The sequence below is a fragment of the Scyliorhinus torazame genome, chromosome 22 (genome assembly GCF_047496885.1).
Source record: "Scyliorhinus torazame isolate Kashiwa2021f chromosome 22, sScyTor2.1, whole genome shotgun sequence".
Lineage (NCBI taxonomy): Eukaryota > Metazoa > Chordata > Chondrichthyes > Carcharhiniformes > Scyliorhinidae > Scyliorhinus > Scyliorhinus torazame.
Window position 1 is genome coordinate 93,251,668 of NC_092728.1, and position 22,948 is coordinate 93,274,615.

General features: G+C 45.9%; 1 protein-coding gene across 3 annotated transcripts in view; it reads left to right on the forward strand.

Annotated features, from left to right (window-relative positions):
- The first annotated feature begins 453 nt into the window (after positions 1-453).
- Positions 454-22,948, forward strand: part of med27 (mediator complex subunit 27) — a 287,097-nt gene continuing 264,602 nt past the window's right edge. Inside the window, exons 1-2 of one of the 3 annotated variants that reach the window (XM_072488608.1) lie at positions 454-698; positions 8,769-8,913. In XM_072488608.1, the coding sequence (XP_072344709.1) occupies positions 496-698; positions 8,769-8,913 (348 nt within the window). In that variant the 5' untranslated portion in view covers positions 454-495. The remainder of the gene's footprint in view (positions 699-8,768; positions 8,914-22,948) is intronic. The other 2 variants (XM_072488607.1, XM_072488606.1) reach the window with 2 other exon arrangements.

A 22,948-nucleotide genomic window follows, 5' to 3' on the forward strand; every position in this document is an offset into this window, starting at 1 on the left:
TGGTGACCCTCAGGTTAAATCACCATCACCAGTCAGCTCTCTCCCTCAAAGGGGAAAGCAGCCTATGGTCATCTGGGACCTTGATGTGGAGATGGCGTTGGACTGAGATTGGCACAGTAAGAATCACTAGCTTTCAGAACACAGTTCCTTCCTCAGGAGATTCCAAACAAACCTGTTGGACTTTAACCTGGTGTGTAAGACTTCTTACTATATATACTTTATAATGGGCACATGTCCAGTCGAAAAAAACAGAGGTTCCTGTGATACACGTCAGTAAACAATGAACTGCTCGTGAACTGGTGCATTTCCCTTGAGTCCTGCAAACACCACCAAAACCTTGTAATTATCCCTGGGAGTAATAGGTACTGTGTTGCACTCTGGGAACTGTAGTCCTTCCAGACTGCGCATGGGCCAAGCTCCAGTTTCGTCATCAGCGAGCCTCCAACGCGTCGTCATTAATATGCACCGAAGCGGTCGCCAGGCAGCGGCGGGAATATGGCGGATACTTTGAGTGTGGGGATAAATTTAGATGCTTTCGCTCACGCCATTAACGCCATCCAGCAGCTTCGCTCCAGCGTTACCCGCGTCTTTGACACTCTCAAGGATGGGATGAAGAACAAAGAGACTCTGGAGGGCAGGGAAAAAGCTTTCATCAGCGACTTTCAGGAGAACCTGCATGCTGTCAACAGGGACCTGAAGTAAGTCGGGCGCTGAGAGTTTTTAAGATCAGAACCTGAGTTTCGAGCTCAGAGTGATTCCTTCTCAGAAAGGCGTGTTTCAGCTGTTCAAATATGCAGCTGTGGTCTCTGATGAAGCGAATTGGGGCTAAGGGGTTTCAGTGCACAGTCAGTAGTGACAGAACGTCTTCCTCATCTTTGTAATGAAGAGATGAATTGAACTGTGGTAGAGTCACTCTGTTATGAACACTTGAGATCCAGGGGTACTTTCAGGAATATATCTTCATCCAGTTGATCTCTCTACCTTGGCTGAAGGTTTTTGTTAGTCATATAATAATAATCTTTATTGTCACAAGTAGGCTTACATTGCAATGATGTTGCTGTGAAAAGCCCCTAGTCGCCACACTCCGGCGCCTGTACACAGAGGGAGCATTCAGAATTTCCAAATGACCCAACAGCACGTCTTTCGGGACTAGTGGGAGGAAACCGGAGCACCCGGAGGAAACCCAAGCAGACTCGGGGAGAATGTGCAGACTCCGCATAGAGACAATGACCCAGCCGGGAATCGAACCTGGCTAACCACTGCTACTGTGCTGCCCATTCTGACAACAATACTGAAGATTTGTACTCCAGAACTTGCTGTGCCTGTAGCCAAACTGTTCCAGTACAATTACAACACTCGCATCTACCCATCAATGTGGAAAATTGCCCAGGCTCTGTCCTGTTCATAAAAAGTAGGGCAAATCCAAGATGGCCAATTGCTGCCTTATTGGTAAAGTGATGGAAGGTGTTGTTTACACAGCAATAACCTGTTCAATGACACTCAAGTTTGGGTTCTGCCAGGGTCACTCAGCACCTGACCTAATTGCAGCCTTGGTCCAAACGGACAAAAGAACAGAACTTCAGAGATGAGGTGAGAATGAAGGCAGCATTTGACTGAGCACTAGTAAAGACAATAAATCAGAGGGAAACTCTTTGCTCTTTGGAGTTATATCTAGCATAAAGGAAGATTGTAGTGGTTGTTGGAAGTCATTAATCTCAGTGCTGGAGCATTGCTGCAGGGGTTCCTCAGGGCAGTGTCCTAGGCCCAAATGTATTCAGCTGCTTCATCAATGACCTTCCTTCCATCAGTAGGTCAGAAATGGGGATGCTTGCACATTGTCCAGTACATTCATAAGTCTTCAAATACCGAGTGCAGCATGGACAGGATTCAAGTTTGGGCTGATAAGTGGCAAGTGACATTCAAGCCCCAAGTGCCAGACAATGACCATCTCCAACAGGAGAGAATCCAACCGTCTCCCCATGACATTTAGTGGCATTACCGTTGCTGAATCTCCCACTATCAACTTCTGGGGGTTACCATTGATCAAAAACTGGACTAAACATATAAACACTGGCTACAGGAGCAGGTCAGAGACTGGGAATTCTGCACTGAGCAACTCCCCATCTGACTCCCCAAAGCTGTTGACCATTTCCAAGGCACAGGTCAGGAGTTTGATGGAATACTCTCCCATTTGCCTGGATACGTGCAGCTCCAACAGCACTGAAGAAGCTCAACACCATACAGGTTAAAGCAGCCTGTTTGATTGGCACCACCTTGAACATTCACTCCCTTCACTACCGATGCACAGTGGCAACTTTGTGTACCATGAACAAGGTACACTGCAGTAACCCTCCAAGTAACGCTCCTTTGACAGCACCGTTGAAACCTGTGAGCTCTACTTCCTAGAAGGTCAAGGGAGTGGATGCATAGGAACACCACTGCCTGCAAGTTCCCCCTCCACGCCATGCACCATCCTGACTTTGAACTATGTCACTATCACTGAGTCAAAATCCTGGAACTCCTTTCCTAAAACCACATGGTCTGCAGTGGTCATGAAGACAGTTCACCGTCGCCTTCTCTAGGGAAATTAGGATGGCCAATAAATGCTGAACTCGCCAGTAACACCCATATCTTGTGAACAAAGAAATTAAAATATTGATATATACTGTTTCCTTTACTGCTTCTAAATATGCAGATCTTGTGTTGTGCTAATTATGTGCATGAGGTACAGTGTGCATAGCTAATAGCTTAGGAATAGTTATCCTGCGGAAACTGCTTTCAATTTGTTTTATATCTTTGGATAGAAATTATATAATTGAAACTAACAATCAGAAACTTTTTAAAGCACGTTATGCATTTAAAGCAGGTTATGTATTATTAACTTTGCAAATATATCTGTAGATCTCAGAATGAATTAAGGTCTGTATATTTCCTGAAGAAAAGATTAAGTATTTAACAATTGAATTTACTGTGTGTGACTGTAGCTGGAAAGGCACTGTGGATCATTCACTGAGTGTATTTTGACAAGCCACTGCGTTTGCACTGATGCAAAGCCTACCCTTTGCTTTGGTTCTTTGTGCCAATGCTGGTTTAATTAAATTGCTTGAATTGATTATCGTAGTGGACACAAAGTGCATCTGGTGGTGAGCCTCTTTTTCTAGTCCAGGGCAGATACTGTACAGACTTGTCACTGTCTGCTAATGGAGAAAGATGTTTTGAATCTTGTCCTTTGAAAACATCCTGAGCAAATTTACAGCTTGATTGGGGGGGTGAGGTTGGAAATTTGTTCATAGGTTTTGTAGCTTCCTAAATTGCTGTCTTGGACTGTTAGCTCATGTACTTGACAAATATTTGAAGAAGTGTTTTATTCAGCCACTTCCTGTTGAACACAATGAGGTGAGACCTATGAGATTTACATCCTATAATATAAAAGGATGTTCTCAAGTTTTCTTTTCTCTTGTATTGATAACCATACCTTTTATGAAGCACTGATATTTCTTTCTGATCAATAAGAGCTTGGGTGACTATCACTTTTAAAGCCTTTCTTATGTTTTTCGTTTGAGGCAAATTGCAAAAATGCATGTCAGGGATACATCAGTGTAAAACCACATGTTAAATCCAAAAATGATGGTTGCTTATGAAGGAATGATCAGCCAGCATTGTGGTGACCCCACAAACATAGCGGGGAGAAAAGCTGAAGAGAGTGACATCAGGGAAGGTCTCAAAGGCATAACCTTTCAAGAAAAATCACTAATCCTTGTGATTCTGTCCCTTAAAGCATTTACTTTCTTGTCGTGTTTCTTTGAATTTCTCTGCAAAGCTCATCAGTGACTGCTCTACAATATTTTAATTTTCAGATTTTTGATAAATGGACTCATTCTGGGCTTATTGCATTTGGTTTTCAGTCATTGGGTGCTGGTGGGAGTGTAAATTTTAATACATGCACTGCCTGTTGACAATTTTTTCTTGGAATAAAAAACAATCATATAAATTTAAATGGAATTGAAGGATAAATTCAGTGCACCTAGTGAGAGATGGGGCATCTATACTTGAAAGATCTGACCCTAAGACAGCAACCCCTGAGTTTTAAATTCTTGATTCTTGCTCCTTTTGATCATGCCTTTCCCCAGGGGCACAAACGTTAAACATTAGTTAACGGTTATAAACACATAGCTCCATGGATTGTATATAATGTGAAGTACGTGGAATTACCGCATCCCCCCCCCTCTTTGGTTTTAGCTGCAGCAGAGGTGGGTGTACTACAATAACCATTAACCCCCTCCCTTGGATGGGAAAGGCAAAATCAACTAAGGTTCATACTTTATTTTCTGTCCTCTTATCTGTGTATATGGAACGCAGCTGAAGAAAGACTCACGTAATTTTATGCATTTATCTTGTGGCCTGTTGAACTGCTTTTTCTAAAGAACTGGAGAGAGGAGGTGAGCAATTTGATTTGACTGTTACTTTTAAATGTTCATACAAAACTGAATATGTGACTATCTGGGTGTGATAATGTTTTTAGAAATGACAACTGGACTAGCAGAAACAAAATAACGTCCAGGAAGGTGGAAAATGTTGAATCTCTGGCTTTGCCACTTGCCTTGGCTAAGTGTTAGTACTCTCACCTCTGATACTTCTAATCTGGGCTGGCAGTTCATGTGTAATACTGAGGGAGTGCTTCACTGTTTGTGGTGCTGCCTTTAAGAGGAGATATTAAGCTGAGACCTATTTGCTTTTGCAAGTGGATGTAAACCGCCCCATGCTACGATTCAAAGAAGAATAGTGGAGGCCTGTGCCCTTGGTTATTATTTATCCCTCATCTAAATTTGGTTTAAAATAAAAACAAAAAATGCTGGAAAAACTCAGCAGGCTTGACAGCACCTGTGGAGAGAGGAACAGAATTAATGTTTTGAATCCGTATGATTCTTCAGAGTCTGAGTCCTTCATAATTTGTGTGCTTGTTGAGTGCAATTTGGCTGCTGTCATTTCCTACATTACAACAGTTCAAAGGTACTTCATTGTCTGTGGAATGCCCGAGGTGACACTAAATGCAAGTTCTTTTCTGCCTAGCCTTGTCTTGCCCATTGTTTATTTTGGTCAGCATTTATCATGTCCTTGTGTACAATTTTTAAAATGTTTTGAATCATTCTAACTCCTCTCTAATTGACCAGGAAGTTCAGGATAGATTTGCTGTCCCTGCTGCATTAGCTAACCTCAGTAAGGATGGCAGCTGGGATTTAACAATGGCTTGAACTGTGAAGAGGATATTAAGAAAGTTCTCAATTCTAATTCCTAGCAAGGCAATTAACAACAGCATTGAGTTAAAAATTGTCTATTAACCTCTGTGACCCTGGTTTGATGCAAACAGATGGAATGCATATCCTGCTTGTACTGACTAGAGAATCTATGTGAGATGGTTTTGTGCAGTCTCAACTCTGATTTTGATTTGAATTCACACCAGAAAACTGAACATCAGAACATATAAAGCAGGAGTAGGCCATATGGCCCCTCAAGCCTGTTCCGCCATTCGATGAGATCATGGCTGATCTTTTGTGGACTCAGCTCCACTTTCTGGCCAGAACACCATAACCCTTAATCCCTTTAATCTTCAAAAAACTATCTATCTTTATCTTAAAAACATTTAATGAAGGAGCCTCTACTGCTTCACTGGGCAGGGAATTCCATTGATTCACACACCTTTGGGTTAAGAAGTTCTTCCTAAACTCAGTCCTAAATCTACTTCCCCTTATTTTGAGGCTATGCCCCCTAGTTCTGCTTTCACCCGCCAGTGGAAACAACCTGCCCGCATCTATCCTATCTATTCCCTTCATAATTTTATATGTTTCTATAAGATCTCTCTCTCTCTCTCTCTCTCTCTCTCTCTCTCTCTCCTCTCTCTTCTCTCTCTTCTCTCTCTTCTCTCTCTTCTCTCTCTTCTCTCTCTTCTCTCTCTCTCTCTCTCCTCTCTCTTCTCTCCCCCCCATCCTTCTAAATTCCACCGAGTACAGTCTCAGTCTACTCAACCTCTCCTCGTAGTCCAAACCCCTTCAACGCTGGGATTAACCTAGTGAATCTCCTCTGCACACCCTCCAGCGCCAGTATGTCCTTTCTCAGGTAAACAGAATGTACCTACCTGTGATAAATTGTTGGTCTTAAATTGGTGCTATAAAGGTATTTTTCTAAGGGTGATGTTAAGAGTGGGGGTGGGGAGAACCTTGCTTTATGTCTAATCTGCTGTACCTTAATAGTTCTCAACCGGGGCTCTCTAATCCCTAGGGCTAACACAAGGTTTCAATGTCTGATGCCTATTAGAAATAACCATATGTGTAAAATGCAGATCTTGTGCATCTATATCTTGCTCTCACACAAGTATTTACTGGACTCTCAAAACTACATTTTCAGATTATGGAAATGCTTTTGAACTTGAGGTTTGTCCACCTACTTCCCAAACCTCCTGGTGAAATTCAAATGGAAAATACATTTTTCAGATACTAGTTCGCTGTATTTATGCAGTATCATTGCGCATGGTAGAATGAACCAGTCAGCCTGGGGCTGTAAATTGTGAATGCGTGAAGTGACAAATAAGTTTGGGTCACGAGACCTGCAGTGAATGAATGAAGTCTGAGTGTGTAAATGAGGTTGGCCACCCTGGGCCCTTGCTGTCTCAATTGGGGGGGGGGGGGGGGGGGGGGGGGGGGGGGGGGCTGAGCTCTTCCTATCTTTGTTTATATTTTTGCTACTTTTTTCCCCCTTTTACCTGTGTGACAGTCGTGCCACACAGACTCCATAGGCTGCCTTTTTGACCCATGTTCTGATACAGTGATTCCTCCTGTTTATTGTAATCAAAAGGAACCTTTGTCTGAAACCAAATAATAGTTAAAGGGGGAGTTATTCAGTGTGGAATTGGGAACCAACTGTTTGCTCCGTTTTTGTCCCTGACTGGTTCCAATTTTTCTTTCCCATAACATATTGTCAGGTAGAGTGATCTTTCAGGATTAGAGACCCGGTGTTATCTTTAAGTATCTACTTCAGCTCATCTACAACTTTGCTGTCTGTATCTTATCCCTGCCAATTTCTTCTCACCAATTCGCACTGTGCTTTCTAACTTAAATAGGCTCCTGGACCCCCAATGCCCTTTTTAAAAATTCTTATATTTGCGTTTAAATCACTTTGTTCCCTTACCCCACATACTCACATCTGCTGCCATACACCATCTCTGTAAATGGCGAGCGGATGCATACGAGGACAATGTTGGAGGAACACAGCACTTGTTGGGTTGGAAAGCTGCAAAATATCAGAGGCATAGACGGGCAAGGCCATGAAAGGATTTGAACAATAAAGATGAGAATTTTAAATTTGTGGCAGCCAATGTAGATTAATGAGCACGGGTTAATAGGTAAACAGGATGTGATGTGGGATAGGACAAGGGGCTCTCAACTGTGTGCCTGTGGGCCTCCTGCACCTAAGGATTCAAGGGGTCTGCTCAAAGATAACCAGAGAAATTGTGGGCTTTGCGCAGTCCTCCTACACTTCTCTAATCAATTTTCAAATGTGCTTAAGAGCCATGACCATTTGATGCAGCCTTGAACAGAAGTACGCCACTCAGGCAGGCATAATAATAATCTTTATTAGTGTCACACGTAGGCTTACATTAACACTGCAATGAAGTTACTGTGAAAAGCCCCTAGTCTCCACATTCCGGCACCTGTTCAGGTACACAGAGGGAGAATTCAGAATATCCAAATTACCCAACCTCTTTCTGGATTTGTGGGAGGAAACCGGAGCACCCGGAGGAAACCCACGTAGACACTGGGGAGTGTGCAGACTCCGCACAGACAGTGACCCTCGCCGGGAATCGAACCTGCTAACCACTGTGCTACCGTGCCGCCTGTAAGAATCCTCAATAGCAACCAGCCACTACTATCCTCCCTCAAACTCTGATCTGGCTTTAAGCGACTAGTTTCATACTGAGTAAATCATACTGAGTAAAACACAAAATAATGTATGTTTCATTGTATAACAAATTTTTTAACACGATATGTACTAATGTTATGCTGTGGAGGGTAGGTGGAATTTTTTTTAACACTGGAGAGATGACCTCGTAGGCAAAAAGGTTGAAAACTGCTGTAGCTGAGGTGCTTGCTGTTGAAATGGGGGACAAAATGTGGAGAGTGTTGCATTATTTTCACATGGATATCCCATCCAGGTGATAAACATCAGTGTTGGAAGGTTAACTGTTAAGCACTGAAATGAAATTAAAATCGCTTATTGTCACAAATAGGCTTCAAATGAAGTTACTGTGAAAAGCCCCTTTCACTGTCAGTCAGGATGTGTTGTTTACTAATCAAAATTTATAGGATGTGATTGTGAATGAATTTGTTCAATGTAGCAATGTCTTATGTATCCATAGCAAAGAAGAAATTGACATTTGACAACTCCCGTCATAGTCCAAACATCAGTTGATTTGATCATCTGGTTAATTTTGATGAAGGTTTTAAAATTAATTTTTATTGAAATGGGCTGTTTAGCACAGGGCTAAATCGCTGGCTTTGAAAGCAGATCAAGGCAGACCAGTAGCACGGTTCAATTCCCGTACCAGCCTCCCCGAACAGGCGCATGAATGTGGCGACTAGGGGCTTTTCACAGTAACTTCATTTGAAGCCTACTTGTGACAATAAGCGATTTTCATTTTTTCATAAAAATGACCGTGTGTATATTTTGTACTGCAGAGCTTCTGACTGACTGATGCTGTTGCTTTTGGTTTTCAGTGAGTTGGAACGCCTGAGTAACCTGGTGGGGCGACCATCCGAGAGTCACCCACTCCACAACAGTGGTTTATTGAGCCTTGATCCAGTTCAGGATAAAACCCCCCTGTACAGCCAGCTTTTGCAGGCATACAAGTGGTCCAACAAGGTAAGTGGCCTATCAATATTAATGCTTTTCTTTGTCAATTCTGTCACCAGCCAGAATAGTAATGCTGGCCAACAGGCTATCGCTATTTTTATGTTGGTTAATTTTTGAATTTCATAGAAATTTTACAACGCATTTAAAAAATAAAAATAAAAAACATTTTGCAAAATATACTGTTAAAATGAGAGATGATTTTCTGGGCAACTGTGCTTTCTATGCATATGCTAAATTAGTAAATAAACTTGTTCAAATAAGGCAGGATAAGTAGCCCTTGGCCTAAAGAAAGCGCCACAAGTGAGTCTTAAATATTTCAAGATCACTGTAACCCTTGCCATCTGCCAACTGGAAAGGTGTCAGGAACAGTTTCATAGATTTCATAGAATTTACAGTGCAAAAGGAGGCCATTCGGCCCATCGAGTCTGCACCGGCTCTTGGAAAGAGCACCCTACCCAAGGCCCACACCTCCACCCTATCCCCATAACCCAATAACCCCACCCAACACTAAGGGCAATTTTGGACACTAAGGGCAATTTATCGTGACCAATCCACCTAACCTACACATCTTCGGACTGTGGGAGGAAACCGGAGCACCCGGAGAAAACCCACGCACACACTGGGAGGATGTGCAGACTCCGCACAGACAGTGACCTAAGCCGGAATCGAACCTGGGACCCTTGAGCTGTGAAGCAATTGTGCTATCCACAATGCTGCCGTGCTGCCCAAATTGTGAAGCAGTGAAGCAATTGTGCAGCTGCCAACAGCCGTAGTGCAAACCGCACGCGCGACATGCACCACTGTTCCCAATGCCTTTCTGGTCAACAGCAGGAGTTAGTGTTAGTCAATAGTCAGTTTCTAAATGGTACTTTGTACTGCCTTGTGTGTTTCCTCATGTGGCTGTCAAGTTTTGTTTCATGACACTATTGTAAAGTGTCTTGGGCCATTTCACTACAATACATGTGCTATATAAATGTAAGTTGTTGTTGTGTGTGTATATAGGAAATGCCATATGGATTTTATTGGATCAAAAATGAGTTGAACTAATTGGAGGTGACACAATGCCAGGTTGGGTTCAACAGTTGTTCAATCATACCAAAATGGATAGTAGTTTCTCAACTTTGAAATAATTTGTGTGTGAACTAAGTGTATCGGTGGTGGATTCAGTCATGCAATACATTTTTGACAGTTTGGTTTAGTCCATGACAGAGGTTAAGCTAGTATCAGCGAATGCAATTCCCACTCCTGACATTCACCTTTTTCTGAAGGGGCTGGTTTAGCACACTGGGCTAAATCGCTGGCTTTTAAAGCCGACCAAGGCAGGCCAGCAGCACGGTTAATTTTAAGCTGCTTCACCTAAGTGTAACCCATTTAAGTTTTGTGGGTGGGAGAAGGAAGAAACATTTTTGCAGCCCATTTGTTATTCAGATATTGACATTGAAGTCTGTTAAATTGACTTTTCACAATTGTCAAAAACTCTTGTTAGAGCCCAGTCAATTTCAGCTGCATTTCCCACACAATTATTTTGTTAAAATCAATAGGACTTACTGTAGTCTAAGGAGTTCCTGCATTATGCATATTGGATTTATCAAAGTGTAATGTTTGTTGAACCTCACTGAGTATGGAAGTTGAAAAAAAACCTGTACTACTTGCTGCAACTAACTTAATTTAACTAACTTAACTAATTTAATTAGTTAAATTGTATAGCTTTTTCTAAAGGAGAAAAATGAATCTCATGGTGCTCATTTGGAGTATGAGTATATGTTATGCAATTAAATGTATCATATTTTGTTACCCACCATGGCATAGTGGTTAGTTAGCACTGTTCCCTCACAGCGGCAGGGACCCGGTTCGATTCCGACCTCTGGTGACTGTCTGTGTGGTGTTTGTACATTCTCTTGTGGCTGTGTGGGTTTTCTCTGGGTGCTCTGGTTTCCTCCCGCAGCCCAAAGATGTGCAGGTTAGGTGGCCATGATAAACTTTCCCTTTGGGTGGCATTGCAGGAATAGGGCCTAGTTAGGCTGGTCTTCCAAAGGGTCGGTGCAGACTTAATGGGCTGAATGGCTTCCTTCTGCACTGTTATGGATTCTGTGATTCTACCCTGGCCCCTGATTTGCAGAGATTAAAGTAATTGAGCTCAATTTTATTATGTCGTATTCTGAAATTTTGACAGTGGTTTGGAGATTGAATTTGATAAAGACCATTTTTATGTTTTAAAAAGAAATCCGAAGGAGAAATAATCACTTAGTTCCTGAATTACATAATATTATACTTTAAAAAAAAAAATGAGGATACATAGGCAGACAAAGGGTAATTTAGCAATAGTGGAGGAAAGGACATGCGGAGTTTAACAGCAGTTCTGTGATTACCCTCAGCACCTGATCAGGATCTCCCTCTGGAGCTAGCTTAAATGTCAGTCCCCCTTATTATCCAGAGCAACACTGTTTGCTCCAAATTCCTATTTAATGACAAACTGAATAAATGACAGAGGGGGGGGGGAAATTAAGTTGCACCTTCAGAGTTTATATATTCTCTGCTTGCTTGTGATTTTATAGGAGCAAGGTAAACCTACAACCTCCTTGATATATCTGTGCCTCCCCCTCACTCACTGCCTCTCGCACAAACAGAATTTGTCTACATAATTTGCTTGGACCGAATAAAATTCCCAACTTGGAGCTTCAGGTGCACCTTTGTGAAGGAAACCTCTCGCAGGAAACCTAACATTTAGTAGCCAGTTTTGGGGTTGAGTTTCAAATGCTTTTGTCACAGATCATAGCATCCCTACAGTGCAGAAGGAAGCCATTCGGCCTATTGAGTCTGCACCGACCCTTCGAATGAACACTCGACCCATTTACACTTCCCCCGCCCTATCGCTGTAACCCAGAACCTAACCTTCACATCCCTGGACATTAAGGGGCAATTTAGCATGGCCAATCCACCTAGCCTGCACATCTTTGGACTGTGGGAGGAAACCCACGTAGACATGGGGAGAACCTACAAAATCCACACCGGTTGGAATTGAACCCGGGTCCCCCCTGCTATGAGGCAGCACTGCTAGCCACTGTGCCACCCCTATTGTATACTAAATTTTTGTTTGAAGTGTTTCTAGCTGAAAGGAAGAAAATGTAAAGTGTGAAGAGATTATTTGGTTTTGTGATATTTTGTAAGCCTTTCGGGGGAGTATTGAAGTATTTATTTGCTCATTCTTTGCTGTTTCAGATTTTTGTTCCTTGTTTTGGATTTATGAAGGCTATTTAGAAATGTAAAAATGCTTATTTTAGGCAATTATGATTTGTTCATGACATCTTGAAGGTCTGAGGCCACATTTTTCAGGTGTGACACAAAGACCCCACAACATCCAAGGCTTTGACTCTAGATAATTAGTATATTCAAATTAGTGGTGCCTGTAGATTATAGAAGATTGTTTTTGGACAGTGAATGGTATGGATTGTAGAGAAATTGCATAGCTTCATTTTGACTGCTGAAGACAGTTCAGTTGTGAGGAATTTCCCCATTGTTTATTGAGATGTAGTAATAAAAATATTATCAGTTGCGGTGAAATTTTAAAAATTGCTCCTTAAATCTGTTCGAAACTTTTCATCTCAAATTGCATTAAGAATTTCTAGGTCCGGCTTCATCAGTGGGGAAAAGCCATTTTGTGTTGTGTTAAGGTGTCATGGGCAACAAAATCATAAGTGACTTGAACCGTTTGTACATTATTACTAAATAGCTTTCACCAAAATACGAAAAAGAAAATCTGAAATAGCAGAAAATGAACAAACAAATCCTTCAATATTCCCTCGAGAGGTTTACAAAATACTACAAAACCAAATAATCTCTTCACACTTCCAATTTTCTTCCCTTCAGTCAGAAACATTTAAAACATCATTTTTTTCTTTCTTTGTTTTAAAATTTAGAGTACCCATTTCATTTTTGTCCAATTAAGGGGCAATTTAGCATGGCCAATCCACCTAACCTGCACATCTTTGGGTTGTGGAGGCGAAACCCACGCAAACACAGGGAGAATGTGCAAATTCCACACGGACAGTGACGCAGAGCCAGGATCGAACCTGGGACCTCGGTGCCGTGAGGCAGCAGTGCTAACCATTGCGCCACTGTGCTGCCTGCTTAAAACAAAAAATGATTGTACAACTGTGACAAAAGCACCTTGAACCCCATCCCCAAAACTGGTCACTGAATGTTAAAAACGTCTACTAGAGGTATCCTTCACATGCGTTCACTTTTCTGCTCCTGGAACCGGAAGCTCCTGTTCAGAATTTCACTTGGATCAAGCAAGTTAAGTAGAGAAATGTGGACTGCTAACTCCTGAGGGGTACTGCTGCAATTGGCACTTAGTGTTAATTGCCTGTCACGGAAATGTTGAATGCAAAACCTGTTGCTGTTCTGGCTCCAGATTCGGCATGCAGTTCATAACCAAGGCAGTGGATGGCAGTGTAGAAAATGTGAACTTCATACAGGATTGGAATATATGACTCTCTCTCTCTCTTTTTAAAAAAAAAAAATATATATATATATATATATATATATTATATATATATATATATATATATATATATATATAAATATAAATATATACAGTAACATCTGACCACCTGTAAATTAAATAATGCAGTGCCGCTTCAGCCTTTTAGGATTGTATTTCATGTCATAATAGATAATTTACAAATTAATCTTTACCATGATCTCCAAAACATCTGAGCAGGATACTTTCTGTAACACCTGCTTCCACTAGCCCATGTTTTCACTTCATTGGTGAGAGGCCACGGCATTGATCCTTCCTGAAGCAAATTAGTGGCAGTTCCAGATGAAAATGTCAAATGTAATCCTATTTGACCCGAATACTACTTTGTTTTTTCTTCCTGTGCGCAGAACCACAAGAGAAGAATTTAGCTTTTAAACTGAATTTTCATCCTGCCAATTTAATAAATACATTTTCTGTCCTTAATAAATACATTTCTATACACACACTAATTCAGGACTTTCAAAAGAATCCCGTAACACTATTGATGAAGGGAGAATGTGTGAAGAATTGAAAACCAGAATTAACGTCTCATAGTTAACTTTGACTGTGAAAAGGACTTCCGGTTGTGGCGATGACCAGCTAAGCCGCACGTTTCGGCGGCTCCAGCTTAAACGGACCTTCGGGCTCTTTTAAGAGCCAACGGGAAATTCTTTTTTGACGAAACCCGGTGTGGGGTGAGGCAACAGGGAGTCCCGTCCCGTCCCGTCCCCCCCCCCCCCAAGTGGGAAAGAAAAATATCGGCGGCGGTGGCCAGGTCTCGGAGAATCCTCAAGGGCAGCGGCAGAAGAAAGAAAGGAGCAAGATGGCGTCGGAGGGAGCCCAGGCGACATGGGGACCGGACCAGGATGAATTTTTAAGACGGTGTGTGGAGCTGCTAAAAAAGGAAGTGCTGGCCCCGATGTTACAGGTAATCGAGGGGCTTAAAGAGACACACAAGGCCCAGGAGATAGAGCTCCGTGTGGTGGAGCAGAAGGTAACGGACAACGAAGACGAGATCCTGGGCCTAGCGGTCAAAATGCAGACGCACGAGGCGCTCCATAAGAAGTGCATCGAAAGGATTGAAGTCCTGGAAAATAGATCAAGGAGAAAGAACCTCCGGATCCTGGGTCTCCCCGAGGGAGTGGAAGGAGCTGACGGCGGGGCTTACGCGAGCACGATGCTACGCTCGCTAATGGGAGCTGAGGCCCCCTCGGGCCCCTTGGAAGTGGAAGGGGCCCACCGGGTCCCTGCGAGGAGACCAAAGGCTGGAGAACCACCTAGGGCGATGATCGTGCGATTTCACCGCTTCAATGACAGAGAGGTGGTTCTAAGATGGGCCAAGAAGGTACGAAGTAGCAGATGGGAGAATGCGTTGATACAAGTGTATCAGGATTGGAGTGCGGAGGTGGCGAGAAGGAGGTCGAGTTTCAATCGAGCCAAGGAGGTGCTGCATAAGAAGAAAGCGAAGTTCGGGATGTTGCAGCCGGCGCGATTGTGGGTCACGCACCAGGATAGACATTACTATTTTGAAACGTCGGAAGAAGCATGGACCTTCATTCAAAAAGAGAAACTGGACCAGAACTGAGGGACTGATGTTGAAGGGGAAACGACAATGCTGATGTAAGGAGGTGTAAATTGGGGAGGGGGGGACACTGAGAAATGTGGGGGAAGAAGAGACACAGGCGGGGGATGGGGAACGGGGCGGTAGGGGGAGCTGCGCCATGGGGGAGCGGGATGGTTCTAGAAAGCGCGGGGTTTCTTTTTCTTTTCCCGCGCCAGAGAGATGATGGCGGGAAGATAGGCGCAAGGAGGATGGGAGTTCCTCACACGGGGGGGGGGGGGGGGGGGGGGTCAGTTGAAGTCAGCTGACTTTCGGAAGCAATATGGGGGGAGTAACCATGCGAGATGGGGATCTAGCGGGGGGAGGGAGGGGACAACTGGGTTGCTGCTGCAGAGATCGAAAGGGAGCTGGTAAGAGAAAAGGTGGTCGAGGCGGGAATGCGCCGCCTGGGGGACGGGAGGGTGAGCGGAACCGGGACGTGGGACTGGCCCAGAGAGGGTGATGGCTAGTCGACAGGGAAGGGGGGCGGGCAGCCCCCCAGCCCGGCTGATCACGTGGAACGTGAGAGGCCTAAATGGGCCGATTAAGAGGGCCCGAGTGTTCGCGCACTTAAACGGACTGAAGGCAGACCATGCTTCAAGAGACGCATCTGAAGGTGGCGGACCAGGTTAGGTTAAGGAAAGGATGGGTGGGACAGGTGTTCCACTCAGGGCTGGACGCAAAGAATAGAGGGGTGGCCATATTGGTGGGGAAACGGGTGTCGTTCGAGGCTAGGAACATTGTAGCGGACAGCGGGGGCAGATATGTGATGGTGAGTGGCAGACTGCAGGGAATGGAGGTCGTGCTTGTCAACGTATATGCCCCGAACTGGGATGATGCGGGATTTATGAAGCGGATGCTGGGACGCATTCCGGACCTGGAGGTAGGAAACCTGGTAATGGGGGAGGGGACGACGACGACGACTACTTCAACACCGTGCTAGACCCAGGGTTAGATAGATCTAGATCCAGGACCGGAAGAAGGCTGGCAGCGGCCAAGGTGCTTAGGGGGTTTATGGACCAAATGGGGGGAGTGGATCCGTGGAGATTTGCTAGGCCGCTGGCCAAAGAGTTCTCCTTTTTCTCCCATGTCCATAAGGTATACTCCCGGATAGATTTCTTCGTTTTGGGAAGGTCACTGATTTCGAGGGTGGAAGGAACGGAGTACTCGGCCATAGCTGTTTCAGACCATGCCCCACATTGGGTGGATCTGGAACTAGGAGAGGAGAGGGAGCAGCGTCCACTCTGGCGATTGGATGTGGGATTATTGGCGGATGAGGGAGTCTGCGGAAGAGTGCGGGGATGTATCGAAAGGTACCTGGAGGCCAACGATGATGGGGAGGTCCGAGTGGGGGTAGTATGGGAAGCGCTGAAGGTGGTGGTCAGGGGAGAGTTGATCTCCATCAGGGCTCACAAGGAGAAAACAGAGGCCAAAGAGAGGGAAAGATTACTGGGGGAGATTTTGAGTGTGGATAAAAAATATGCGGAGGCCCCGGACAAAGGACTATACAGGGAGAGGCGACGACTCCAGATGGAGTTCGACCTGCTGACCACAGGGAGGGCAGAGGCACAGTGGAGGACGGCACAGGGGATGAGCTATGAATATGGGGAAAAGGTGAGTCGCCTGTTGGCCCACCAGCTTCGAAAGAGGACCGCGGCGAGGGAAATAGGGTGAGTTAGGTATGAAACGGGAACCACGGTGCGGAGAGCAGGGAAGGTAAATGAGGTGTTCAAGACCTTTTATGAGAGGTTATATAGGTCCCAACCCCCGGAGGGAAAAGAGGGGATGCAGCAGTTTCTGGACCAACTAAGGTTCCCGAGGGTGGAGGAGCAGGAGGTGGCAGGCCTGGGGGCGCCAATTGGGGTGGACGAGGTGCCCAAAGGGCTGGGGAACATGTAGGCAGGGAAGGCCCTGGGACCTGACGGGTTCCCGGTGGAATTTTATAGGAAATATGTGGACTTGTTGGCCCTGCTGCTGGTAAGAACCTTTAACGAGGCCAGAGAAGGGGGGCCCCTACCCCCGACAATGTCGGAGGCGACAATATCACTAATCCTGAAGCGAGATAAAGACCCGCATTGCCTATCTCACTCCTAAATTTGGATGCCAAGTTGCTGGCAAAAGTGCTGACAATGAGGATAGAGGATTGTGTCCCGGGGGTGGTTCACGAAGATCAGACAGGGTTCGTAAAGGGGAGACAATTGAATGTCAATGTGCGACGGCTATTGGGGGTGATAATGATGCCCCCAGCAGAGGGGGAGGCAGAGATAGTGGCGGCAATGGATGCAGAGAAGACATTTGATAGGGTAGAGTGGGAGTATCTATGGGAGGTGCTGAGGAGGTTCGGGGAGGGGTTTGTCAGCTGGGTTAAACTCCTCTATGGGGCCCCAATGGCAAGTGTAGTCACAAATCGGCAAAGGTCGGAGTATTTTTGACTACATAGGGGAACAAGACAGGGATGCCCGCTGTCCCCATTACTGTTCGCGCTGGCAATTGAACCACTGGCCATAGAGCTGAGAGACTCCAGGAAATGGAGAGGGGTGGTTAGAGAGGGAGAGGAACACCGAGTGTCACTACGCAGATGACCTACTGCTATATGTGGCGGATCCAGTGGGGGGGGATGATAGAGGTTATGCAGATATTGAGGGAGTTTGGAGATTTCTCGGGATATAGGCTTAACATGGGGAAGAGTGAGCTTTTCGTAATACACCCTGGGGACCAGAGTAGAGGGATAGATGGCCTGCCGCTAAGGAGAGTGGAAAGAAACTTCCGATACCTGGGGATTCAGATAGCCAGGTGCTGGGGAACCTTACGCAGACTCAATCTGACTCGGCTGGTGGAGCAAATGGAAGAGGATTTCAAAAGGTGGGATATGCAGCCGCTGTCACTGGCGGGTAGAGTGCAGGCGATTAAGATGATGGTCCTCCCAAGGTTCCTATTTGTGTTTCAATGTCTCCCTATATTGATCACTATCGCCTTTTCAAAAAAATAGACAGGAGCATCATGAGCTTTGTGTGGGCAGGGAAGGCCCCGAGGGTGAGGAGGGGGTTCCTGCAACGTGGCAGGGACAGAGGGGGACTGGCGTTGCCGAATTTGGGTGACTACTACTGGGCCGCCAACGTGGTGATGATCCGTAAGTGGATGATAGAGGGAGAGGGGGCGGTGTGGAAAAGGCTGGAGATGGCATCCTGTAAAGGAACAAGCTTAAAAGCGCTGGTGACGGCGCCACTACCGCTTTCCCCGAAAAAGGTTACCACGAACCCAGTGGTGGCGGCAACATTAAGTATCTGGGGGCAATGGAGGCGACAGAGGGGTGTGTTGGGAGCCTCGGTGTGGTCCCCGATCAGGAACAACCATAGGTTTGCCCCAGGGAGGTTGGGCGGAGGGTTCCAGAGCTGGCACCGGGCAGGAATTAGGAGAGTGGGAGACTTATTTATAGATGGGATGTTTGCGAGCTTGGGAGCGCTAGAGGAAAAGTATGAGCTGCCCCCGGGGACTATCTTTAGGTATATGCAGGTGAGGGCGTTCACGAGACAACAGGTGAGGGAATTTCCGCTGCTCCCGACACAAGGGATCCAGGATAGAGTGCTCTCGGGGGTGTGGGTCGGGGAGGGCAAAGTGTCAGAAATATACCGGGAGATGAGAGAAGAGGGGGAGGAGCTGGTAGAAGAACTGAAGGAAAATGGGAAGAAGAACTTGGGGAGGAGATTGAGGAGGGTTTGTGGGCTGATGCCCTAAGTAGGGTAAATTCCTCTTCCTCGTGTGCCAGGCTTAGCCTGATCCAATTTAAGGTGCTACATAGAGCACACATAACGGGAGCGAGGTTGAGCAGGTTCTTCGGAGTGGAGGACAAGTGCGGGAGGTGCGGGGGAAGCCCGGCGAACCACACACATATGTTTTGGTCGTGCCCGGCACTGGAGGGGTATTGGAGGGGAGTGGCGGGAGTGATCTCGAAGGTGGTGAAGGTCCGGGTCAAGCCAAGCTGGGGGTTAGCTATATTTGGGGTAGCGGATGAGCCGGGAGTGCAGGAGGCGAAAGAGGCCGATATTGTGGCCTTTGGGTCCCTTGTAGCCCGGCGTAGGATTTTACTCATGTGGAAGGAAGCGAAACCCCCGGCGTGGAGGCCTGGATAAACGATATGGCAGGGTTCATAAAACTGGAGCGGATGAAGTTTGCGCTGAGAGGATCGGCTCAAGGGTTCACCAGGCGGTGGCAACCGTTCCTCGACTATCTAGCGGAACGTTAGGGGGAAAATAGATAGCCAGCAGCAGCAGCCCAGAAGGGGGGGGGGTAAATTGTTTGTGTTCTAGATGGGGTGAGGGGGCGGGGGGGAGCACTATTTAGTGTTATTTAGTTAGTTCTCTATATTATTTAAACAATGTTATCTATCAGTTATCATGTTACGTTTCTGTTGATTTGTAAGGGGGACAAATTGTGTTTGAAAACTTGAATAAAATATATATTTTTTAAAACTTTGACTGTGGCTTTGTGGTACAGGTGTCAGACTGTCGTATCATTGTCATCTTTTAATCCTGTTTCATTCTCTCTCTGTTTTGCTGAGTTTTCCTGTTGGGGTTTTCGCTATTTGCCTCCTGCCAGCCCTGGCACCCCCCCCGCCCCAAGTCTCCAACTCCTCCTGTCCACTGCCTCTTGTAAAACTTCTCCTCCCAACCTCGGTTCCTTCCCCCCAACTTTCCACCCCGGCTAGACCACTCGGACCCTGTTCTGCCAGGCTCCGATGGCCGCAGCCCCTCCCCCCACCTCACTCCCGTTCACTGGCCGGCTTAAACCGGCCAGCGTGGAGGCCCCCGCCTGGGTCCCTTTCCCCCTTGCCCGGCCCTAGGAAAGCCCAGAAATCCCCTTTTAGCGCACAAACCCCGCATATCCACCTACTCTCCAAAGAGCCCTCATTTCGAGTGAAAGTCCCATCACTTCCCTTGTCCAAATATATACAACATTGGCTCCTTTAGCCCATACACCCGCACGCAGTGAAACAAAAAAGAAGAAAATACAGTCATGAGGTTACATCGGCACATGGCCATTCTCAATTTCTCAGTTCTGCCACAGTCCTTCTGCCTTCACAAACCCCTCCGCTGCTTCCGCCGTTCCAAAATAAAAGTCCCTGAGCTTGTAAGTCACCCTCAGCTTCGCTGGATATACAATGCCGCACCGCACCTTGCTAATGTACAGTGCCCTCTTCACCCGGTTGAAGGCAGCCCGCCGCCTCACCAGCTCCACCGTAAACTCCTGGTATACAGGTATACCAGCTCCAGCCCACTGCACCACCCGCTTCTGCTTGGCCCAGCTCAGGACCTTCTCCTTCACACTGCACCTACGGAAGCACAGAGTCACTACCCATGGCGGCTCACTCGCCTTTGGTACAGGCCTCCACGATCAATGAGCCTGATCCAGTTCATATCGGGAGGGATCCTCCGCCTCCCCCAATAGTTTCGCCAGCATCGCGGCAAAATACTCAATCGGCCTCGGTCCTTCAACTCCTTCGGGCAGCCCCACAATCCTCAAATTCTGTCGCCTGGATCTGTTTTCCAGGTCTTCCATTTTTCCTCGCAGATCCTTGGTAATGTCCTTCACCTTCCGCATCTCCTTCCCCATCGAGGCAAGTTGATCATCGTGCTGCAATAACGTCTCCTCCACTTCCTTCAGCGCCTCCCCTTGCTCTCGCACCTCCGCCACTGCGCTCGCCACCGCATTCGTCACCGGGGAAATCGCCTCCTCCACCAGCACACTCAAAACCGCTCTCATCTCCTTCCTCATTGTCTCCATGTATTTTGTAAACTGCCTTTCGAATTCTGCAGCCATCACCTTAGTTATTTCTTCAGCCGTGAGCAATGCGGCCTCCCCTGGTGCTCCAGCCTCCATTTTCCTTGGTGACCCCTCAGTGACCTTTCCACTCCCCGACGGACCTTCAGCTGTTTTCCTTACGGACGTTCTTTTGCTCACCCTTGACATTTTTCTTCACTGTGCCTTCACTCTGCCGCCTCTGTGCCTTCTCCCTGCTTTTGCCGCCTCCGTGGACCCTGGGACCGGGCTTAAAGCCCCGAAAATGCCGTTCCCGAACGGGAACCCTACGTTGTGCACCTCCCGCCCGCCGTCACCGGAAGTGTGGATTAGAAGATTGTTGCTGGATTTTGCAGTTGCCTAGTTCAAAATAATTGCTTCACAGCTCCTGGGTCCCAGGTTCGATTCCCGGCTTGGGTCACTGTCTGTGCGGAGTCTGCACGTTCTCCCCGTGTGTGCGTGGGTTTCCTCCGGGTGCTCCGGTTTCCTCCCACAGTCCAAAGATGTGCAGGTTAGGTGGATTGGCCATGCTAAATTGCCCTTAGTGTCTAAAAAATTGCCCTTAGTGTTGGGTGGGGTTACTGGGTTATGGGGATAGGGTGGAGGTGTGGGCTTGGGTACGGTGCTCTTTCAAAGAGCCGGTGCAGACCCAATGGGCCGAATGGCCTCCTTCTGCACTGTAAATTCTATGATTTTTACCTTAATTTTAGTGTCTGAAATCCTTTCTTATTATGGTGATTCTGTGCTGTGCTGGAATGGAATTGTACAGTAGTAAATAAGAATTTCTAGGCATGTCGTTGATCCAAATGATGCCCAAAATAGTATTGAGAAATGGACAGGACTGCACAGTATTTTTGACTGAATTCCTTTTAATATATTTGAAGTGCTCTAATTATGGCACTTGTGCATGGATTTTATTTCTAGGCAGTAGTTATTTAAATTCTTGGTGCTGAAAAAAAGTCTTATAATTTAACATAGGCCCTATAGCTGAGTCACAGAAAGCAGTGAAGGTGATGAGGCAACCCTATTCTGAGCCTTGGTGTCTAAAAGCAAACCCACTATTAAGTAATTGCCCATTACTCATGTGAGGCTTGAAAGCAGATAAGTGTTCTGTTTTACCAGGTGTTTGTGGGATCTTACACTAATCCATAATACAGATCTATTCTAGCTATATGCGAACTCAAAACCAAGAGCATTGGGTAATAATCAGGAGTCGAAGCCCTAGCTTTCGATTTGACTCTGTTTGTATCCCGGTTCCAATAACTGTGTTGTAATTGTGAGATTCATAAGACTGCTATGTTTGGGAACTGTGTCATTAAGGGAAAATGAAGGGGTGCCATGTGATCAGTTTTGCAGCCTGTCTGATGGCCCGGGTTTGATTCTCAGTCGAGATTGTTTCTCTGGGAATAAGATACAATCGGCTCCTACTTTGAGACAATGGAGAGACTGCGAGTCTCCAAAGTCCCAGAAAAATGTTAAGACTGTTGGTTGTGAACAGTTGCTCATTAAATTGTCCTTTGACTTCCAAGATAAAAGATAGTTAGGGTCTAAAGATCAGCTTGTCTGCATTTCTAACTGGATACAAGGCCTTGGTGATTCTCTTTTTTTCTTTTTTAAAAATAAATTTAGAGTACCCAATTTGTTCTTTCCAATTAAGGGGCAATTTAGCGTGACCAATCCACCTAACCTGCACATCTTTAGGTTCTGGGGGCGAAACCCACGCAAACACAGGGAGAATGTGTAAACTCCACACAGAGAATGACCCAGAGCCGGGATCGAACCTGTGACCTCGTCTCCGTGAGGCAGTAGTCCTAACCACTGCGCCACGGTGCTGCCCCCGCCCTTGGTGATTCATATTGCCATAGAGGAAGGCTATGAGAGGGGAAGTGTTTATAAGATATCCCTGACACTTACAGACAAGTTAGTCTACCAAGATCCAAGAGAGAGAGATAGCATTTAGAAGCCAAAGCCTGTGAAGGTCACTGCAGAGGAAAGAAGTTGGGAGGTTGCACTCGGATTGAAAAGACCAGATTGTGAGGAGTTAAAAGGAGGCTGGATGATTCGCCAAGCTTATTCCAGAGGGAGAATCTCTTTTGGGGAGGGGAATTTTGATCCTCTTTGTGAAA